At 34.2% G+C, this 22471-nt stretch overlaps 1 protein-coding gene across 12 annotated transcripts in view; it reads left to right on the plus strand.

Moving 5' to 3' along the window:
- LOC101900440 (serine/threonine-protein kinase N) overlaps window positions 1–22233 on the plus strand; it is a 201322-nt gene extending 179089 nt beyond the window's left edge. For 9 of the 12 annotated variants that reach the window (XM_059130989.1, XM_059130991.1, XM_059130986.1 and 6 more), the window contains 7 exons: window positions 12313–12762; window positions 16091–16729; window positions 16800–16989; window positions 17354–17535; window positions 17603–17710; window positions 20089–20229; window positions 20307–22233. In XM_059130989.1, coding sequence (XP_058986972.1) covers window positions 12313–12762; window positions 16091–16729; window positions 16800–16989; window positions 17354–17535; window positions 17603–17710; window positions 20089–20229; window positions 20307–20450 — 1854 coding nt within the window. In that variant the 3' untranslated portion in view covers window positions 20451–22233. Of the gene's footprint in view, window positions 1–6930; window positions 7410–12312; window positions 12763–16090; window positions 16730–16799; window positions 16990–17353; window positions 17536–17602; window positions 17711–20088; window positions 20230–20306 lie in introns of those variants that run through there. The other 3 variants (XM_059130992.1, XM_059130994.1, XM_059130995.1) reach the window with 2 other exon arrangements.
- Window positions 22234–22471: the final 238 nt, after the last annotated feature.

The raw sequence follows: 22471 nt of genomic DNA on the forward strand, positions 1-22471 counted from the left end.
AAGGATTAAAATCAGTTACACATAAATTTCAGAAGAGTTATTATTCAAAAATCGACTTTTCGGCGGAGGGTACGAGAAATTGTGGCCAAATATAAAAATAAGGAATGGATGTATAAATTCCATATTCTCATCAGATCTCTGGCTGTGAGAAATAATTAGATGTAACAAGTTTGAAAAGAATCGCTGACTTGTTTCAAAAGTAATTAGACATATAAGTATTGAAGGATTGTGATCCTTTGTGGGGGAGGTACCAGAGGGTGTGGGCTAGATATCGGCATCTTCACAGCAGATCTAGACTTGGTAGAAATATGTGTGAAATATGAGGATTGCATATTTATTTCGCATTTTATTAGCGTTTTGGATATTATTTTATGGGGGAGGTACCAAAGGGAGTGGAGCGATGTATTCCATATTCACCGCAGACCTTGTGTTAATAGAAATATTGGCATGTGCCGAGTTTGAAAAGCATCGGATGCTAATTTCGTCAATTTTTATGAGCATTATGGTTATTTAAAATTTTGACCTGTAATGGGGAAGGTACTAGAAGGAATGGTCCGATGCATTCCATATTCACAGTAGGTCTTGTTTTAATAGAAATATTGGCCTGTGTCGAGTTTGAAAAGCATCGGATGCTCATTTCGTCAATTTTTATGAGCATTATGGTTATTTAACATTTTGACCTGTAATGGGGGAGGTACTAGAAGGAGTGGTCCGATCTATGCCATCTTCATACATGATCTATAGTAGGTTGTAATATTAGGATGTGCCCAGTTTGAAGAAAAACGATTACGAATTTCGTCATTTTTATGAGCGTCATGGTTATTCCCTTTGTGAGGGAGGGACCCTTTGTGAGGGAGGTACCAAAAGGAGTAGTCCGATCTATCCCATCTTCGTACAAGATCTACAGTCGGTATTAATATTACGATGTGCCATGTTTGAAAATAATCGGATGCTCAGTTTGTGTTCTATGGGGGTTATGGTTATTCAAAATTTTGACCCGTAGTGGGGGAGGTACCAGAAAGAGTGGCTTCTTCTATTTCATGTTCATACCAGACTCAGAGTTGGTAAAAATATTGGGATGTACCGCGGAATCGGAGGGTCATTTGGCGTTTTATCAGTTCCATGATTATTTAAAAATGTTCTCCTTTGTGGGAGTGGTACTAGAAGGAGTGGTCCGATCTATCCCATCTTCATACAAGATTAAGAGTTGGTAAAAATATTCGGTTATGAGAAATATAAAGATAACCGGACTCTTGTTTCAGCATTATGATCATTCAAAATATTGATCCCTTTTAAGGGAGAGAGGAGAGGTACTAGAAGTAATGATACTAGAGTAATTGATACAAACATTCAGATCTGCAGATTTGTACAGAGAGGAGCAATATCGATCAAATCCTTCTGGCCCCTCCTGGTAGTTTACCTTTTAGAATAAGAAAGGATCATCCGATCTGCAGAGGTTAAACAAAATCGGATCATCCTTTCTACCAGGAGATATCAGAAGGATTCGACCGATATTGTCCATCTCCGAACTTGATCTGAGTTTTATAATAATATTACGATGTAGCAAGTTCGGAAGGAATCGGATACTCCGTTCGAAAGTTGTCGTGCGCTCCATCCAGACAGATGTAAAGACTGACGGACACCACTAGATCGACTTCGGTTGCCCTGAAACGAATTTCGTCCAAAAAAACCTAGGGGCAAAACCCATTATTTGTATGAGGCAAAACTACAGCCTATGACTGAAATGCTTGTATGCAGGTCCACGTCTTCGTATAGCCCTCATATAAAGGTACCTCCCTATATTCGGTATTTTGATGCTTTAAACGACATTATTTACCGGAATTGTTTCAAATTTCGTATTTTGCAGTTCGTAATAGGTTCAATAGTCTATGACAGAAAATTGTCTTTGCAGATCTATGTCTTCGTATAGCCCCCATATATCGGTACTTCCCCATATTCGGTATTTTGACGATTTTAGGTACAATATTCACCAGAATTGTTTCAAATTTCGTATTTGCAGTTCGTAACAAGTATTACAGCCTGTGACAGAAAATTTCCTATGCAGGACCAGGTCTTCGTATAGCCCCCATACAACGGCACTTTCCTATATTCGGTATTTCGATGATTTCAGCGACATTATTCACCAAAATTGTTTCAAATTTTGTATTTGCAGTTCGTAAAGGGTATTACAGCCTGTGATAGAATATAGACCCTAAAATAATTATTTTTAAGAAATTAAACAGAATTTTTAACGGATTCTATTTTTTATCTTATTTTTTTAATTTCCAAATTTGTTGCAAATGTTGGAGGGTATTCAAAGTTCGGCCCTGACTATTTTAAACTTATTTTGTTATGGCATATCATTTGACATTTATTTCATAGGCTTCTTATTATTACTTGAGCCTCGTAATAGTTCGTAATAGGTTCAATAGTCTATGACAGAAAATTTGTCTTTGCAGATCCACGTTTTCGGTATTTTGATGATTTCAGCGACATTATTCACCGGAATAGTTTTAAATTTCGTATTTTGCAGTTCGTAACGGGTATTACAGCCTGTGGCAGAATATAGACCCCAAAATAATTATTTTTTAGAAATTTAACAGAATTTTTAACGGATTCTATTTTTTATTCTATTTTTTTAATTTCCAAATTTGTTGCAAATGTTGGAGGGTATTCAAAGTTCGGCCCTGACTATTTTAAACTTTTAAACTTATTTTGTTATGGCATATCATTTGACATTTATTTCATAGACTTCTTATTATTACTTGAGCCTCGGACTATCTGACGTATACGTACGTGCATTAATCATACGCCATCTAGAAGTAAACTTACATTCCGCAGCGAATTGATGAGTCAATGAATATTTTTTGGATATTAAATTTTTAATTTCAATTGTTTTCCCTTTCAATTTTCGATAATTGTTCGCGGAAATTTACCTAAAATATTTTAAACAATATTGTTTATCAATTTTACATTCCAAATAAATGAATGTTTATAGATTTCTCCAATTTTCAAAGTGATTTCCATGAATTTTCTTTCTCGATACATTATTTATTATTTACTGTCTTAGTTTATTTTTCTTTTATTTTTATTTCTTTAAACTCTTCAAAATTACGCTGCATTCAAAATGCCATTTCAATACACTAAATGATATTTATTGCAATAACGCATTAAGAAAAAACAAAAACAATTCTCATGGATTATTTTTTCGACACCCTCGTAAAGGTGAAAGGAAAACAAACATTTGACGTTAAATAAAATATAAAATAAAAATAGAAAAAAAATAAAGCGTGTTTGCATTGCTGCCTTTGGCACTTTTGCAAAAAAAAAAGAAGAAAAAATAGCTGTTTTACGTTCTATCGAAAAAAAATATGCCAACAACAACAGCAAGACAAATATGTTAATATGAAATAAAAGATGGGAAAAAATAATTGACAAAACTACGTAACAAGAATAAACAAACACAAATACTACTATTTTGTTGTCTTCTGTTATGACCATTTTTTTCTTGCCATTGCCAAAACAGAAAGCTGGGCTGCGATTCCCTACCTAGCCGACCTATCTTGTTCGGCCTACCTAAGTGGATGGCTGGTTGGTTGGTTGATTGTCATTTCATTCGTTCGCATCCATTCTACGCTGCTTGTTTTTCTAGTTGTTGTTGTATAATTTGGCTTTTCTTATATTTAATATAAATCAAGGTATATTAAACAAGGTATATGTTAAATAGATTATTTTTTTTTTCATATAATTGAATTTTTTTCGAATTTGAACAATTTTGAACATTTTTATAATATCATATAGGTTAAAAACCTTAGTTCATTTAGTTGACTTCTAATTGACTCAGCGAAGTCATAAACCATACATAGTTTGTGTAGTGGTTATCAGGGTCACAAACATATTAAAAAAAAATAATTTTTACTCCAATTTAAAAAAAAAATTGAAGAAAAAATATGGGTTTGAAATGTAAAAAAAATTTAAGTAAAAATAGATAATTTTTATACCCTCAGCCATATGGCCAGAGAGGATATATGTCATTTGTCATTTGATACGGCCAAGACGTCCCTCATCAAAAAAAAAAAAAAAAAAAAAAAAAAAAAAAAAAACGGTTTTAGACCCCAGGTCTCTTTGGACCAATTCCGTTTCAGAATATTTGGAGTCGATCTAGCGATGTCCGTCCATCCGTCTGCCTGTCTGGCTGATGCCCACGATAACTCTCGAAGGAAGTATCCGATTTGATCCAAACTTGGCCCCACAAAATGTTTAATTTTTAAAAGAATTAATTAAATTAATTTAATTTTTAAAAAAAAATAATTTTCTGCACAGAACGAGAAAGGATAATCCGATATTGCTCCAAGTTTGCAAATCTTAATATTTGCGTCAGTGCTAGGTCAGATGCGAAAATGGACAATATCGGTCCAGTCCATCAGGTACCTCCCCCACAAAAGATCGAAAATCCTAAAAATATATTTTTTGCACAGAAAGAGGGAAGATAATCCGATTTTGCTCCAACTTTGCAAATCCTCATATATGCGTCAGTTCTAGGTCAGGAGTGAAAATGGACAATATCGGTCCACTCCATCAAGTACCTCCCACACAAAGGGTCAAAATTTTGAATAATTATAACTCCTATAATTATAACTCCTATAAGTATCCAATTGTCTTAAAATTACACAAATCAAAAAATTTTTATTAACCCCAGGTCTGGTGTTAAGATGGAATATATCGGTCCACTCCTTCTGGTACCTACCTCACAAAGGGTCAAAATTTTGAATATTCATGAAGCTCCTAAAACACGAAATAAACTTCCGAATCCATTCAGACTTGGCACAACTGAATATTTTCATCAACGCAAGATCTGATATAAATATGGTAGAGATCGAACCTTTCCTTCTGGTACCTCCCCCACAAAGGTCAAAGTTTTTGAATAACAAAAACCATCATAAAATCCGAAATTAGCATCCGGTTCTCTTCAAATTAAACACATCACAATACTTTTATTATACCAAAGTCTTGTGTGAAGATGGAATATATCGGTCCACTCCTTGTGGTACCTCCCCCAAAAAGGGTAAAAATTTTGAATATCCTTGAAGCTCATAAAACGTGAAATTAACGTCCGTTTCCATTCGGACTTAGTACTTCTCAATTTTTCTATAAACACAAGATGTGTTATAAATATGGTAGAGATCGGACCATTCCTTCTAGTACCTCCCCCACAAAGGGTTAAGGTTTTGTTTAACCAAAACGTTTATAAAATCCGAAATAAGCATCTGGTTCCCTTCAAATTACACACATCACAATATTTTCATTATACCAAGGTCTGCTGTGAAGATGGGATATATCGGCCCACTCCTTCTGGTACCTCCCCCCCCAAGGTGTCAAAAATTGGAAATATCCATAAAGCTTATAAAACGCGAAATTAGGTATCGGATACCATTCAGACTTGGTACACCTCAATATTTCCATCAACACAAGATCTGTTATAAATATGGCGGAGATCGAACCATTAATTCTGGTACCTCCCCCACAAAGGGCTAACATTTTTAATAACCAAAACGATCATAAAATCCGATATAAGCATTCGGTTCTTTTCAAATTAGACACATCACAATATTTTTATTAGCCCAAGGTTTGGTGTGAGGATGAGATATATCGACCCACTCCTTCTAATACCTCCCCCACAAAGGGTCAACATTTTTGAATGTCCGTGAAGCTCATAAAACGAGAAATTAACATCCGATTCCGTCCAGAATTGGCACATCTAAATATTTCTATTAACACAAGAACTGTTGTAAAGATGGTAGAGATTGGACCATTTCTTCTGGTACCTCCCCCACAAAGGGTTCAAGATTTTGAAAAACAAAACGCTCATAGAAAACAAAATAAGCATCCGAATCTCTTTAAATTTCACACATACAAACATTTTTGCTAATACAACATATGTTTTGCAGATGATAAATATCTGTGAAACCCTTCTGATACCTCACCCACACAGGGTGACAATTTCCAATACCTATATCTGTCATAACTTGCGAAACAGTTCGGTGATTCTTTACAACTCGCTACATCTAACTATTTCTCTCAACCGAAACTTGGGATGAATATGGAATTTATCGGAATTTATAATTTAGCATTAAATTCGATATAAATGTTCGGGTTAACGTAAATTTTGCTCATACCTATATTTTAGATGAAATATGAAAATTTAATACTTCGGTCAGCTATATTTGTTACCTCTGGCATATTTCCACATTTTCCAAAAATTTGCTCATATCTCATATAAAGTATTGGAAGTGGTCGGTGAAGTCCAAACCTGGCGTTGTAATATTTATATCAGTCTTAGATGAGATACGAATTGGTCAATATTGGCCAACTGCATTGGAACCTCAAGGCTGGGGGTATACATCTGTCGGCACAACCGACTTATATTATTTTACTTGTTTTATCTGATTTAGATAGATGAAGTATGAAAATGTAATACTTCGGTCAACTGTATCTGCTACCTCACATTTTAACATTTTCTAAAAAATATCGCATATCCCATATAAAGTGAAGTCCAAACCTGGCACGTCGCAATATTTATATCATATTTATTTACGTCCGATACGAAAAGAACAATATTGGCCCAATCCTTCGGATCGTACTCCATAGAGGGTCAACAATTTGAATAATCCTAGCAGAAATCAAAATATATTTAAAAAAGCGAACATTGGCTGAGGGTATACATCTGTCGGCAAATCCAACTGATACTCTCTAAATGGTTTTTTTTTTTCCAATTCACACACCTACCCTGCTTATTATACCGCAATATGAATGAAACGAAAAATAAATATAAATATTTCACAGGACAACAAACATCACATTTTGCCAATTTGTGCTCTGTTCAGTTTTCCTCAAAAACTCATTCAAAGAGCATTGCAAAACATATCGGCGTGTTGCTTGTTTTGCCATATTTCGCGATTTGTTCTATTTTGTTCTTGAACTGCTTTCTTGCCACTGTTTGTATTTTCTTTAAATAATTTCCCATTTCCCAAAACATGAATTATTAAGTGAAGAGATCAAAAAAAAAAAAAAATAAATAAATAAAATAAAATAAAATGATTTTGCCAACATTTCAATTGGTGGCCAATGTCGTCAAACAGATGTGTGCCTTGCAAAGAGAGCGGCAGCTAAAGGCTAATGGTGGGCCCTCATCATCGAATCGTTTAACGAAATATAATGCCCGCATCACATCTGCCATAGAGTTGTTGTGTTCCAACAATAATCTCCTGCAGCCATTGGCAATATTGCCAACGACAAACAAAACGACAACAACAACGACCACAAACCAACAACAACAACCGTCACCAAAATCATCGACTTTAAAAAGAAATGCCGCAGTAGCCTCGCTACAGCCACCCACCAAAAGAAATGTAGGTGTTTTATTAATTTTTATTTAATTGTGAGAGAGTTTTCCTTTAAAAAAAAAAAGAGAGAAAGAGAGAAAGAGAGCCAGCCAGCCAACCAGCCAATGTGTGTTAATTTGTTAAAGACTTCTCCGTTACTCAGAACGTTCCTGATCATAAATCAATTCCATTTGTTGTCACCACAAAGTGACATTTGTGTGTGTGAGCGTGTGTACCTGTGTATTTGTCTGTGTGTGTGTGTTATCCATTTATTTACCACGTTTATACACTTGTGGTTTGTCTCTATTATTCTCGTGTTTTGTTTCTCATTCATTTGTTAATTCATAATTCAATTTCACTTAGGTTTTCGTAATTTGCTACTCGTGTGTCTCAATTGTGTGGGGAAAGACAACGATTTTCATAATTAACTTAGTTTTGTAGTGCTAAAGAGTATAAACAATTACCACAACTACAACAAAAGTAATTAGAAATTTTAGTTTGTTTAATAACAGAGAAAGCTTAAAAACTTAGCAGAGCATTATCCATTCACTCACCAGCCGCTCCTCTCAGTCACATTGCTCATCTTGTTGTCCTCTCCCTTCGATGGTATTCAACGTCTAGTTTTTGAACTGATTTGAGTGTTGTGGAAAATAATAAAAAATCTGAAATAAGGACTATCGAAGGTATAAAAAAGATATATTGAGGACTTTTAGGGCATACACCCATTTTACACATTTTCAGCTGACCTCTTTGGCAAGTAAACACGATCATTTTGTTCGCTGAACAACGAACAAACTGCTGGACAACGAATGTTTTCTCATCGGAGAAAACCAAATTCGGCAGTTCACCACTTTCGGCCAAGCGAAGCAACTCTTTAGCTCTTTTGAGTCTATTTTCTTTCTGTTGCGGTGTAAGTTCTTGCACTTTTTGGAATTGCAATGGCCTTACCCAGAGGACTTTTAGGGCATATTGAGGTTGCTTTATTGGTAAAAGTCCTTAAGAGGACTTCCGATTTAAGAATACAAATGGAGGTCATTAAAAAATGTTTTGTGCACAGAAGATCGGGTAATATAGCTTAGGCTTCAGAAAACCCATTTTACCTTTAAAAAATCTTTTGAAGATCACATGTTCGCTAAGTACGATCTGAGAACGACCATCGGCTGTTATGGCGGCCCACACCATCACCATGAGCGGCGCTTGAGTTCTGGTGTCTGTTGCACATTTTCAGCTGACCTCTTTGGCAAGTAAACACGATCATTTTGTTCGCTGGACAACGAACGGAACGGAGAAAACCAAATTCGGCAGTTCACCACTTTCGGCCAAGCGAAACAACTCTTTAGCTCTTTTGAGTCCATTTTCTTTCTGTTGCGGTGTAAGTTCTTGCACTTTTTGGAATTTCAATGGCTTTACCCCGAGGACTTTTAGGGCATATTGAGGTTGCTTTATTGGTAAAGGTCCTTAAGAGGACTTCTGATTTAAGGATACAAATGGAGGTCATTCAAAAATGTTTTGTACACAGAAGATCGTATAAAGTAGCTTAGGCTTCAGAAAACCCATTTTACCTTTAAAAAATCTTTTGAAGATCATATATTCGCTTATTATCTGTGGCCTAGTGATCCTATGAAAACACTTATTAAGAACCCCAATAAAAGTCCTTCTATCCTTCTAGTTACTCTTAACATGTAGAAGGTATCAATAGTCTTTAAAATATTTGATGATCTCTACTAAGCCGTAAATCCTTCCGTCCACAACAGGTATTTTAGGGAAAAACGCCCTGAAAATGACTTCTTCTTTTAAGTGGTCCTCTTAAGATAAAATGCCTTGAACCGGGTTTCTAAGCGTAGATGGTCCTTCAAGGGTCTTCCACTGACAGGAGATTTACAAAAACGCTTCCTTCCGCCCATGGCGAAACACCCTTAAAATGACTTCTACAAATAAAGGACGTTTAAGTGGACCTCTAAAGATAAAATATCTCTTTAACAGGGTTTCTAAGCATCCTTCAAGAGCCTTCCACAGGCAGGAGATTTTCAAAAACGCTTCTATTCATAGATGAACTTGTAGAGGCCTTCTAAGGATTTCAGAACCTTAGTGGATCTTCTATAGACAGCAAATCTTTAACATGTCCTTAAAAATATAATATTTTCCTGGGACCTCCCTAACTAGCCTTAATAACTATCCTGGAGTTAGAGAACGATTTCCCCAATTTAAATATGTTTAAATATGTTTTTCACAGTATTTCTATGAGTCTCCAACTGATAAAATACCCTTCACAGGTCACCTTAATATAAAAAAAAACTTTCACAGACCTTCTTTAGATACATGACCTTTAAATGATCTTCCATAGATGCATGTGACTTCAGACTAAAACGTATTTTCCAAAAGTCAAATAACATGTCTTCTATATTTTCTACACGTTCCATCTGTCTCATAACCTGTTCTCCTAAAAAAACCGTCTTATTTCTCTTCAATGGACCTTCTATGTATTTTTGTAGGCAAAAGTCGTTGAAAAGGGCCTCTTCTGAAAATGGACCTCTAAAATAGTTTTAAAATATGAACAACTTCGAAAATAGAAAGGTGTTCTATGAATGGGAGAGCTTTCATGATTTTTACAGATTGGAAAGATTTTACAGATCTACAAAAATAGATGGACTTCCAAGGGTCTCTTATTGATAAGTTTTACTAGATATGAATAAACTTCGACAGATGTCTTATCTTCCCTTAAACATATGGATCCTATGGGTTTCGCAAGTCTTTAAAATATGAAGGGACCTCCAAAGGTCTCCTATTGACAACATCCCCACAGTATGAAAGACCTTCAATAGGTAACCTTTGAAAGATATACCACGAAAAATATGGGTATTCTGTAGACAAAACCACTTTAAGCAATCTTCTGTGGACAGAACATTCATTAACAGATCTTTTGTATATGGAGGACATTAATCGGTAAAAAGTGGGTCTTCCGTAGATTAAGCTGCTTTAAGCGATTTTCTGCGGTTTGAAAGTCATTAACAAATCTTCTATAGATGAAGAACCTTTATATGTCTCGTTAACAACTAAGGACCTTCAATATTCTGTTTTCAAAACATAAAACACCTTCGAAAAAAAGAAAATCGTCGAGAAGTGTTTCACAAAAATAGACCACCATTGATACTTTCCCCATTTATGAAAAAATTGCAAAAATCTTGCACGGACTTTCATTGGAGTCAATACTTAGTGTTTTCGCGGATCCGACAGTTCCATTTGTTCCACGATTTTTAATGGACAGCTGATCTTGTAAAAATTTTCAAAGGAAAAATAAAATGACTTTGTAGACTAAGAAGCTTTGAACGATCTTCCATAGACAGAAAATCAATAATAGACCCCCATATATATCGGAGAGCTCTATATATTTCCCTATATTAGAAAATCTTCTGAATTCTTTCTAAAAATAAAAGATCTTGAACACATCTTTTGTGGATCTTAAAATCTTTTTTTTTTCGCAGAGGTGTGTATAAAAAAGACCTCTATAGGTTAATAACCTCCAAACTATTTTCAAAAGATAAAACTCTTTCAAAGATAATGGGTCTTCAAAAGTAATTTCAGAAATAGAAGACCATGAATACTTCCTCCTTTTTGTACAAATCATCTAGGGATAGAATGACTTTTGTTGGTCCTTATTAAATGGTTTCACAGAATTGCTAATTCCAGCAGTTCCAAAAATCTTTACTGGACAAATATTGTTTTAAAATCTTTTATAGATAAAGATGAGTCTTTTGTAGAATAAACGGCTTCAAGACAATCCTTTAAGCGTCTTCTATAGATGGAGGGCCGATATTTGGGCCCTTAAGTTAGAAATCCTTCTGAAGACCTTCTACCGATAAAGTACCTTGTCTTTTATAGATCATAAAAACGAGTTTTGTAGACAGAAGACCCTAACTATTTTCTTTAGACAAAATGCCTTTTATGGTTCTTGACTATATAGATGACCTCCAGAAGATCTTTGAAAGTCCTTTTATCGATTATAAAGATAATATCTTCCATATATGTTCGAGTCAAAGAAGTCCTTCAAAAGGTCCTATATAGGTAGAAATCCTTCTTCTACTGTGCTATAAATTAAAGTCCTTATACAGGGAATCGTTTGTTCTAATATTGGTTAAAAGATGCTGATACTAACCCCTTAAAGCCAGAAGAAATTTAACAGGTCTTCTTCAGAAATAATACCTTCAACAGTACTTCTACTATCAGTGATTTCACATGGGTCGTATTATCAAAAATATATCCGCAGGTCTTCTTGAAATACCCTCATAAATAAAAAATGTTTCTGAGTGCTTGTCCTGGAAAGTCTACTTCCAAAGACAATTATAAAAAAAATTCTGGGCAGAGTTACTTTAGATCGATTGAAGACCTAACGCAGACGCTCTTATATTCATCTTTTATAAATATAAGTATTTTACTAATAGAAGAAAATCACCTCTATAAATAATAGCAAACCCAAAGAATACCGTCTTCTATAGAACAAAACTATGGACTTTGTTGTTAAAAGTAAAAAAATCGAATTTTGCCCCTTTGGTTGCCAACCTAAAGTCGCCTGAAATCGATCAGACTTTAATCAGTTCCTTCAAGGCTATACTTTTTAATGTAGAATCATTATCCCTCCAATTTAGAGAAAATCACAATCAAAAACTTTAGATTTTTTTTGTTACCTCCGAACTCACATAAAAACAACCCACATGACGGTCCAATTCATTGTCCTTGTCCCCATAAAGACCCCCACCCCGCCCAAGTGTCGTTTGTAACTGACATTCTTCATAATAAAAGTCACCAATGATTGTCCGTCCTATCATCACCCCAGCAGATCTCAAAGCACTGAATATTTTATGTGTATTTTCTTTTCGAATTAACCAAATTAAAAAAAAAAAACTTCAAACCAACAACAACAACATTCTTACAGGCCCACATAAATCTTGTTCACATAACAATTGAACCGACCATTCCCCTAAGTTTAACAACAACAACGACATCTCTGAACAAAGCTTGCTCCTCATCATCGTCATTGTCCTTGGCAAATGTTTCATCTGAATGTGTGGCTTCTTCGCTGCCTCCTCCTCCTCCGTCAAGGCCAATATCATCAGCATGCAATGAAGTTAAAACTAAGCCACAGCATGAAGAACAGCAACACCAAGAAAAACAACAACCACAAACAATATTACATACTAGCAATGGTACAACAACACCACCACCACCTCTGCCTCCTCCATCAAATAGAAATTCGGCAAATGTACCATTGTCTTTCCCTCCCATTGATATTGCGGCCGGAACTTCTCCAACTAAAACTTATATCACCACTGTTGAACATTTCATTACCGCTAACGAAGATGAAAAATATAACCCAGAAATTAAGGTAAACGAAAAGTCCACCAGATATAAACCATCAGAGTCCGTCAAATTAAAAATCGACCCTTTGCACGGATTTCCAAGAGAATTATTGGCAGCTGCACAATCCATTCTGCACTTGTTTATGTACTCCTTTTTGTTTGTTTGGGAAAAATTAAGGGATAGGATTTCATAAAATATTTGGATTTGATTGTCATAAAATACCACAAGTCTCTAATAGCACCATCGCGATTCGATAAGTGGATTTCGGATGTCCTTTGTCTGAAAACTTTTATATTTCTAGGCATACAAGATATCTTATAGGTAGAAGCCTTCCTGTAGTCTTTTAGATGTTTATTCGCATATATTTGTAGGATACCTTTCACAGACCTTAATAAAAAAACTGCCTAATACCTCTTCTATATGGAGTATCTCCAGAGGTCTTTAAAATTTCCACAAGTTTTCTACACAAAAAAATGTTTTCTATGGATAGATGAGCTTCTTATGTCTAAAATAGACCAAGGACCTTTACCTTGTCTTCTTTAGAAAAATGTCCCCCACAAGACATCTATAGATAGTAAACATTTCTAATGGGTCTTCTATTGGTAGATGACCTGTAAAGGTCTTATATAAATAAGGGACTTAGATCTTCTGTAGACAGAAAAGGCCTTTGTTGGACCAGGCTTTGACGTTATCTGCTGGGAAGATGCCTTTTATAGGTTTTCCGTATTTTGATGTTCTTCCTCAAGCCTTCTTCCCATAGCATTCCCAGGTCCATTATTGATAAAAACATGATTTGGAGTGTTTCGAAAGTCCAAAATCTTCCACATTTTGAAATTTTTATAACAAGCCTTCTTTTGCCAGACCACCGCAAAAAAACTTCTCAACAAGCCGTTTTCTTGCCACACCACGGGTCGTCTATCGTTAAAATGCATAGTGAAAGCGAAAATCGATTTCAGACTTTTTATTTTGTATCCTTTACAAAACACTCGACTTTTATTTTCGAACGTAAAGTCGATCAAAATCGATTTATTTTGAGCGCAATTTGTGAAAAGCTTATTGCTGCATATTTTTGGGCTCATATGATGATCCTCCAAAAATTTTATGGTTGATTTAAGAACCCCGATTTTTAAAACAATAAATATTTCTTTTCAACAAATTCCGAAAATACCGTTTAAATGATGACCTACGGGGGCTATACGAAGACGTAGACTTGCATAAGTAATTTTTTGTCATAGGAATTCGTACTACAGAATTCCGAGCTTCAAATACGAAATTTGACGCAATTCCGGTGAATAATGTCTCGAAAATCCTGGAAATACCGAATATCTCGGGGTAGCGTTATATGGGTGCTATATTAAAACGTGGACCTATACAGACAATTCTCTTCCAGGGCGTAAAGTACTCAGAGCGAACTTCTTGTGTTGATGTTCAGACTATTCCATTAAAAAATGTTGCTAAAATCATCAAAATACCGAATATTGGGAGGTAAAGTTATATGGGGGATATACGATATCGTGTACCTATATAGACAATTCTTTTTCAGGGGGTAAAGTAGTCACGAAGAACTTCTTGTATAGAATATCAGACAATTTCATTGAAAAATGTGGCTAAAATCATCAAAATACCGAATATCGGGGGTTCCGTTATATGGGGACTATACGATATCGTGGACCGATATAGCCCATCTTCAAACTAGACGTGCCTGCAGACAAAAGACAGATCTGTGTAAAATTTTAGCTTCCTATCTTTATTCGTTTTGACTCCAGCGTGATTAAAACAAACGGATAGACGGACGGACAGGGCTAAATCGTCTTAGAATTGTACACTTATCAAGAATAAATTTACTTCGTTGGATCCAAAGTTATTATTTCGATGAGTTACTAACGGATTGATGAACTTAATATACCCTCCATACTATTTATGGTAGAGGGTACAAAAATTGACTTTTCGATGTTACCCAATCATCTAAAAATCTTTTTTCGACTTTTATTTCTGATCTAAGGTCGATTTCGATCTTGGCAACTGATGATACGAAAAAATAGTCGACTTTTGGTTTTATCGTTTTTAGTATTCAACGGAAAACCTGACTTTTCCATCTTTCAATAATCGATCTTCGACTTTTACCGCCCCCTGAAATCTGATTTCAATTTTATTTTATTATTATTTATTTATTTAATTTTTTTTGCTTGTAATTTTACCACCGATTTCTAGACATTTTAGCGGCTTCTTATTTTGTTTTAAAGAATACAAATTATGAAACGTAAATCGTTGCATATTTTTCGGCTTGTATGAAAAAATCGAATCAATTTTGCAAATTTTCACAAAATACGAAAGTTTTCTTCATCTTTCAAAATTTCCAATTCAAAGTCTATTTCCAAAAGTCGATTAATCAAAACTCGTCTTACATATCCCTAGTCAGAAGGCAAGAGAAGACTCTACTTTTATTCTTTTATAGGCAGAAAATCGACCCGAAAAAGTCCTTTCACAGACCTTCTACAAATAAAAATGATTTTAGGTATTATTATCTGATGTGATATCTTTAAATAGGTTGCCAAAAATTCGTTGAATGGAGATAAAGAAGTCTCCTGTAGACTTCGTTATGTCTTTTATAGACCGCCCACAATGTCTGCATGCATGGAATACAGTTTGCAGGTCTGGCAGTATATAATATCTTCCAAAAAAATTCTTAGATAGTACACTGATCAAAGTATTGAAATCAATTTGAAGGATTTTTTTTATTTTACTATTTTTTATATGAAATACTACTTTCGATTTTAGTTTTTTTTTTGTTTTCTTTGAAGTCTTGAAATAACATAATTTTCAAATTTCTTAATATTAATTTAGTTAAAATTTGGTTTTTATGATTTTGGAATATTATTCTCAACTAGAAATGTGAAATTTTTAGCAATATTGCATTATAGGGTTGGTCTGTAGAGGCTTTATGTACATTCCCTTTAAAACAAAAATTTACAAAAATCTATTCTAACCTCACTTAAAATTATCTTCCTCAAATAGAAAAATCTCAATAATTAGCAAATGACAAACACTATTTTAAGTTCGTTTTGAGTTTTAATTTGAAACTGCAAACATTTTTGTATATTTTTTTAATACAGCACACTTTTCAGACCTTTTTACACAGCAACCAAAAACATACACCTGTAATGTCTTTTGAGTTTTGCAATTGGATGGATGAATGTTTGACAATTGTAGAATAACAAGCACACCCTTGAAATAAAACAACAACAACACTAAACCCTTTCTTTTCTAATCCAAAAAAAATATTTTCTCATTCACTTTATTATTCAAACAATTAATAACTCTTTTTTTTTTAAAAAAAACTTCCTACCTTTTAGGTTATACCCCAGTTTAGTAATGTTTCGATTAGCAACAACAACAATAATATACAACAACAGCAACAACATTCTTCAGAACCATCACCAATAATACAAGAGCCTCAAACACCCATTGTTTATGGTGGCCATTTGTCGGCCAGCGAGGCCAATGCACCACATTTCCCACAACCTGCTCAACGTCAACAAAACTATCAGCCGCCTTCGCAGCAGCAACAGCCCCAATCTTCGGCCGTTGGCCAGCAGCAGCCGATTTATCAAAATCAATTTGAACTACAAAATGCTGCAGCCGCCGCTGCAGCTCAAGCCAATTCAAGGCGTAATGTGGCCCGTGGCCTCCAATATCGTGACTCGGCCTATGAATCACGCCGTCAATCACAAAATATCACTGCACCACCTGGCATTTTGTCAATGGACAACTTCCGCATGTTGAGCGTCCTGGGTCGTGGCCACTTCGGCAAAGTCATACTCTGTCAGTTGCGTACCAATAACCAGTACTATGCTATCAAAGCTTTAAAGAAGGGCGATATCATTGCCCGCGACGAGGTGGAATCATTGCTCAGTGAGAAACGCATCTTTGAGGTGGCCAATGCTATGCGTCATCCGTTTTTGGTTAATCTATATGCCTGTTTCCAAACGGAGGTAAGTTGAGGATGATTGTTACATTTTAAAATATTTACTAATTGATTTTGTTTTCTTTTTCATCCTGCAGCAACATGTTTGTTTTGTCATGGAATATGCCGCTGGTGGCGATCTAATGATGCACATCCACACCGATGTTTTCTCCGAACCTCGTGCCGTTTTCTATGCGGCCTGTGTGGTATTGGGTCTACAGTATTTGCATGAAAATAAAATCATATATCGTGATTTGAAATTGGATAATTTACTATTGGATACGGAGGGTAAGTGATGTATTTATGCACCGAGTTATCCTTAAATACTCGGATCAAAAACGGAAGAAATTTATTTATTTATGAAATTCCGAAGACAGAATTGGTTAATTTTTTATTTAATCATTTGGTCATGTTTTCAAGGACTGCAAGAAATATAAATCCAAAAATATCAAAAAATTTGGAAGAGGGAAACATTTGGCCCTCTTTATTTGAATAACTTTGAGATATAAGCATTCAAAATTCCGTCTTCTTTTAAAGCTCTGCTTTCATAACCAATTCTTTTAATTTTTTTCTGTGTTACACAGTGCAATTTGCTGCAGATTTTGATTTAAACTTTTTTCTAATACTCTCCCCATCTCTCTTCCCTATTTAGGTTATGTAAAAATTGCCGATTTCGGTTTGTGCAAAGAAGGCATGGGCTTTGGCGATCGCACTGGCACATTCTGTGGTACACCCGAATTCTTGGCACCTGAAGTATTAACCGAGACGTCATACACACGTGCCGTCGACTGGTGGGGCTTGGGTGTATTGATATTTGAAATGTTGGTGGGAGAGGTAAGTTGGAATAGTTTTGTTTTTAAATTTTATTTTTTCTTTAATATTTAATTTTTTTTTACTTCAGTCACCCTTCCCTGGCGACGATGAGGAGGAAGTTTTCGATTCAATTGTCAATGATGAAGTGCGCTATCCACGATTCTTATCATTGGAAGCCATTGCTATTATGCGAAGGGTAAGTTTAGAGCAAAGTTTGAGAATTCCCCTTTATGAATTGAGCGAATTCAAAAATTAACGAATTACAAAAACCTTACGAAACTTATCTGGGACATGGGGATGAAATTTATTGATTAATCGCATAAAAACCCCGATCTCTTCACAGTATGCAAAGATAGAATTACTAGGGGCGAAACACATCAATAATCCTTGTTTGGAATTGCACAAACAATCTTTGTCGTAGGCCATTACAACATTCAAATACGAAATTTGAAACAATTCCGGTGAATAGTGTCGCACAATAATAAAAATAGCGAATATAGCTTGTAGTTGCTATGCGAAGAAATGGACTTGCATAAATAATTTTCTGTCACAGGTTGTACTACCCATTAAGATCTCCACATTCGAAATTTGAAACAATTCCGGTGAATACCGAATATAGGGAGGTACCATTATATGGGACCTATAGGAAGACGTGGACCCGCAAAAGGCAATTTTCAATGACAGGCTGTAGTATCCATTAGGAACTTTAAATACGAAATTTGAAACAATTCCGAAGGATAATGTCGCCAAAATCATTAAAATAGCGAATATAGGGAGGTACCGTTATAGGAGACCAATACGAATACGTAGACCTGCATAGCCAATTTTCTGTCACAGGTTGTAGTACCCGTTAGCAACTTCAACTGCGAAATTTGAAACAATTCCTTTGGATAATGTCGCCAAAACCATCAAAATAGCGAATATGGGGAGGTATCGTTATATGGGGGCTAAACGAAGACCTCGACCTGCTTAGCCAATTTTCTGTCTCAGGTTGTAGTACCCGTTAGCAACTTCAACTGCGAAATTTGAAACAATTCCTTTGGATAATGTCGCCAATATCATCAAAATAGCTAATATGGGAAGGAACCGTTACATTGGGTTATACGAAGACCTGCATAGGCAATTTTCTGTCACAGGCTTTAGTATACATTACGAACTTTTATTATGAAATTTGAAACAATTTCGGTGAACAATGTCCCGCATCAAAATACCGAATATAGGGAGGTACAGTCATATGGGGGCTATACGATATCGTGGACTTATATTGCCAATTTTCAATACCAAAAGTCCTGCAGACCAAACATACATTTAAGTAAAATTTTATCAACCTACTCCAATTCGTTAGGGGGCTAGAGTGATTTCCACAGACGAACGGACATCTCTAAGTCCCCATCAAATTTTATGATGATCAAGAATATATATACTTTGTGGGTTTAAAATTTATATTTCGCGGTGCTACAAACGGAATGACAAACTTAATATATCCTTTATACTATGGTGGAGGGTATAACAAAAGTACGCTTTACTTTTCAGTCAATTTGACTGGAAATTTCTTTTTAAAGAACGGGGCAATTTTAGATTTTTACCTTTGGTAACATTTCCTTTGATAGCATTTATCATTAAATGAACCAAGTCCTGACAGGAAATCTTCCTAAAAATTGTTTGATTTTTCAAGATCTTATTCGGAACACTTAATATTTGTCCCCAAATTCAAATTTATTTTTACCAAAAATGCAACCCCTTGACATGGTGGTTTCAACAAGACGATGGTACCACATGCCACAGGGCAAGCGTAACAATGGACACATTGACAGGCGATTTCTATGAACGTTTTTCTTCGTGTTCGTTGCCAGCAAGATCAGACGCCTTTGGACTATTGAAGCATTTGAAGAAAACATTGTAGCATTTATACCTGAGATACCGGACGAAATGTTGAAAATAGTTGACCAAAATTGGACAAAATTTCCCTGAAAATTCCCTGAAATTATCTTCAAACATTAAATTATACCGTGCGTCCTAGTAATTCAAATTAATACTTCGTGCATTTTTTTTTTAATTTTTATGTTATTTTTAAACACGACAACAATCCTAGTTTTCGAATTCAATGCCACGTACTTCTATTTGCTCTGTTATTCCACCAGAATATGAAACAAAATTAAGTTACCCTATCCTTTCCAGTCAATTTGACACCAAATTTACATTTCAAATTTTCGTTGAGTAAAGAAACTCGTTAAAGAACGAAACAATATTCGGTCCAAGTTTAGACTTTTAACTTTGGTAAAATTTCCTTTTATAAATTTGAGCATTAAATGGGCTATGGGTTCACAGGAAATCTTCCTTTTTTTTTAAAATTCAGAATATAAGTAGGCTATGTAGCTCCTAAAATTACCATATTTTAGGTATTTGTAGGTACAATTTAAAATAGATTTGACTTAAATATTAAAGAGTTTCTATTCCAAAATGATTTTTTTTATTTTTTTTTTTTTTTGCCAATCATTTAAATTACAACATTAAAACTTTATATTTTATATTTAAAATTTACTAATATTTATATTTTGTATTAATTTTTTATAGCTCCTACGTAAAAATCCTGAACGACGTTTGGGTTCATCGGAACGTGATGCTGAAGATGTGAAACGGCAGGCATTCTTCCGTTCAATAGTTTGGGATGATTTGTTATTACGCCGAGTCAGGCCACCATTTGTGCCTACAATTGTAAGTTATTGTCCCATCCTTTCTCCCCATTGAACCAAATTAAATAACTTTTAATTTTCTTTTTTTCTCTTTTACAGACCCACTTGGAAGATGTATCCAATTTCGACGAAGAATTCACTTCGGAAAGACCACAATTGACACCACCAAAGGAACCACGTGTTTTGACTGATGAAGAGCAAATGTTCTTCCAAGATTTCACATACACTGCAGATTGGTCTTAATAAAGTTAACATGAAATGGAAAAAAAGGACCAACCAACCAACCACTAACACCAAGGACATTACCACCAGAACCATCATTAACAGAACATCAATAATAACAACAATTATTAAAAAAAGGAAACATTTCTTTACGAAAAGTTTTCTTTGGGTTATATGCTATTAAGCCACCCTCCGTTCAATTACGGCGGTTGTACATTTCTTTTATTTTATTTTTTTTTCGTATAATTTATAAAGTTGTTAATTACTAAAAGACCTTCAAAGTTCGGAGTTTATCCTTATTATCCACACAAAATTGTAAGTGTTTCATTTCTTTATTAGTTTTTTAACCAATCTTGGCGATAATCATGTATTCTTTTTTATAATTTTTTAGCATCCTTTCTTTTAAATTTTATTATTTTTTTGCTTCTTTTGAGCATAAAAAACTTGTTTTTTAGTTAGAAAAGAAAACAAATTAAAGAAAAAAAACCTCTAAACTTAGTAACAAAAGAGAAAAACAAAAGCATGTTGCCTTTTAAAATTATTCGGATTAAAGTAAAAACAAATAAGTTAAAACTACAATAACTTTGAATGATAAAATTGAAAATATAAATTAAAATACATAACAAGCTCTCACATTATAACAAATTGAAGAAGAGTATAAATTATTTATATAATATATAGTTAAAACTAAACTAAAAAAGATAACAATTTATTATTTGTGAAAAGAAGATGAAGAAGAAAGAACCTTAAATAAGAGGGGGAACGTTAACGAATTCAAAAAAATATTAAAAAAAATGAATTCATGAAACTTGAAAAAAAGCCCATTTGAAATACATTATGCGTTAAAAAAAATAAATAAAAACTAAACAATAACAATTTTAAATTAAAATAAGCATTTAAAGATTATAGTAACTAGAGTATAACTAAACCCAACAACCACAACAACAATTATATACATTTATAGAAACCCTGAAAATGGAAAACAATTCTATGCGTTTGCAAGCAAAACAAACATATTTGTAAAAAAACAACATAATTTTAAAGATATATCTTACATAAGTCATAATTCTACTAACTCTGCTGTAAATCATCATCAACTAACCTCAACTGCTCCTACCTTCCCCCTCCCCCAGGATATGATGCCCCATTCATTTCATCAACTTAGTCACTTTCACTCGCACCTCTGTAGATAATAACAAAAAGTGATCCCTCCGCCCCCCAAAACAGAAAAAAACATCAAGTTGGCAGCCATGTCCAACCTGCCCTCTCCATCCATCCATCCATTTTGTCTGTTTGCCTCCCACCCCAAAACGTTAACTATTTGCTCATCAGTTTCTCAAACATAGTCCTATTTTGTTTTCATACCCTTATTTATATATACATATTATAACTATATTCTACATTATTTTTATTAGAAAATTTCATTTTGTTTTTAACGCAAAAAAAAGTCAAAACTTTTAATTCAATTTATATTTTTTGTATCATTATTATTTTTCTGAATATGTGTCTAAACACATTTAAAAAAACACATTCGGTTTCTTTATTTTCCCTTAATTTTATTCTTTATTTAGTTATTTACTTTATCTATTTTTTTTTTGCTTTGTTCCCTTCAGCATTAATTATTATTTTTAATTTAATTTTATTATTATCATTATTATTAAAATTATTATTTTTTGTGTATTAAGAGAAAAAACAAAAAACAGAACAGAAAACAACAATGTGTTAAGGTTTTTATTTTTATTTAATCATTTACACATGTAATAAGTAATGTTGACACTATAAATAAAATAATCATTATTTAAAATTTGTCGGGTGTTTTTTTTTTACATTTTGATCTTATAAACGATTTACCTTCAATTTGGCAATTTGTGTAGAAGTCATCTGTAAAGAAAATTTACCATATTGAGTCCATCTTTACCCAGAAATAAAAAAATATATAATTTCTGGGGACCAACAGAGAAAATATGAAATTTCCGATATATATTATGCTAAATATGACAATTAGGTTCCTGCCGTTTAGCTACGGCGGTTTTTTTTATTAT

This window comes from Musca domestica, unplaced genomic scaffold (genome assembly GCF_030504385.1).
Source record: "Musca domestica strain aabys unplaced genomic scaffold, Musca_domestica.polishedcontigs.V.1.1 8, whole genome shotgun sequence".
Taxonomy (NCBI): Eukaryota; Metazoa; Arthropoda; class Insecta; order Diptera; family Muscidae; genus Musca; species Musca domestica.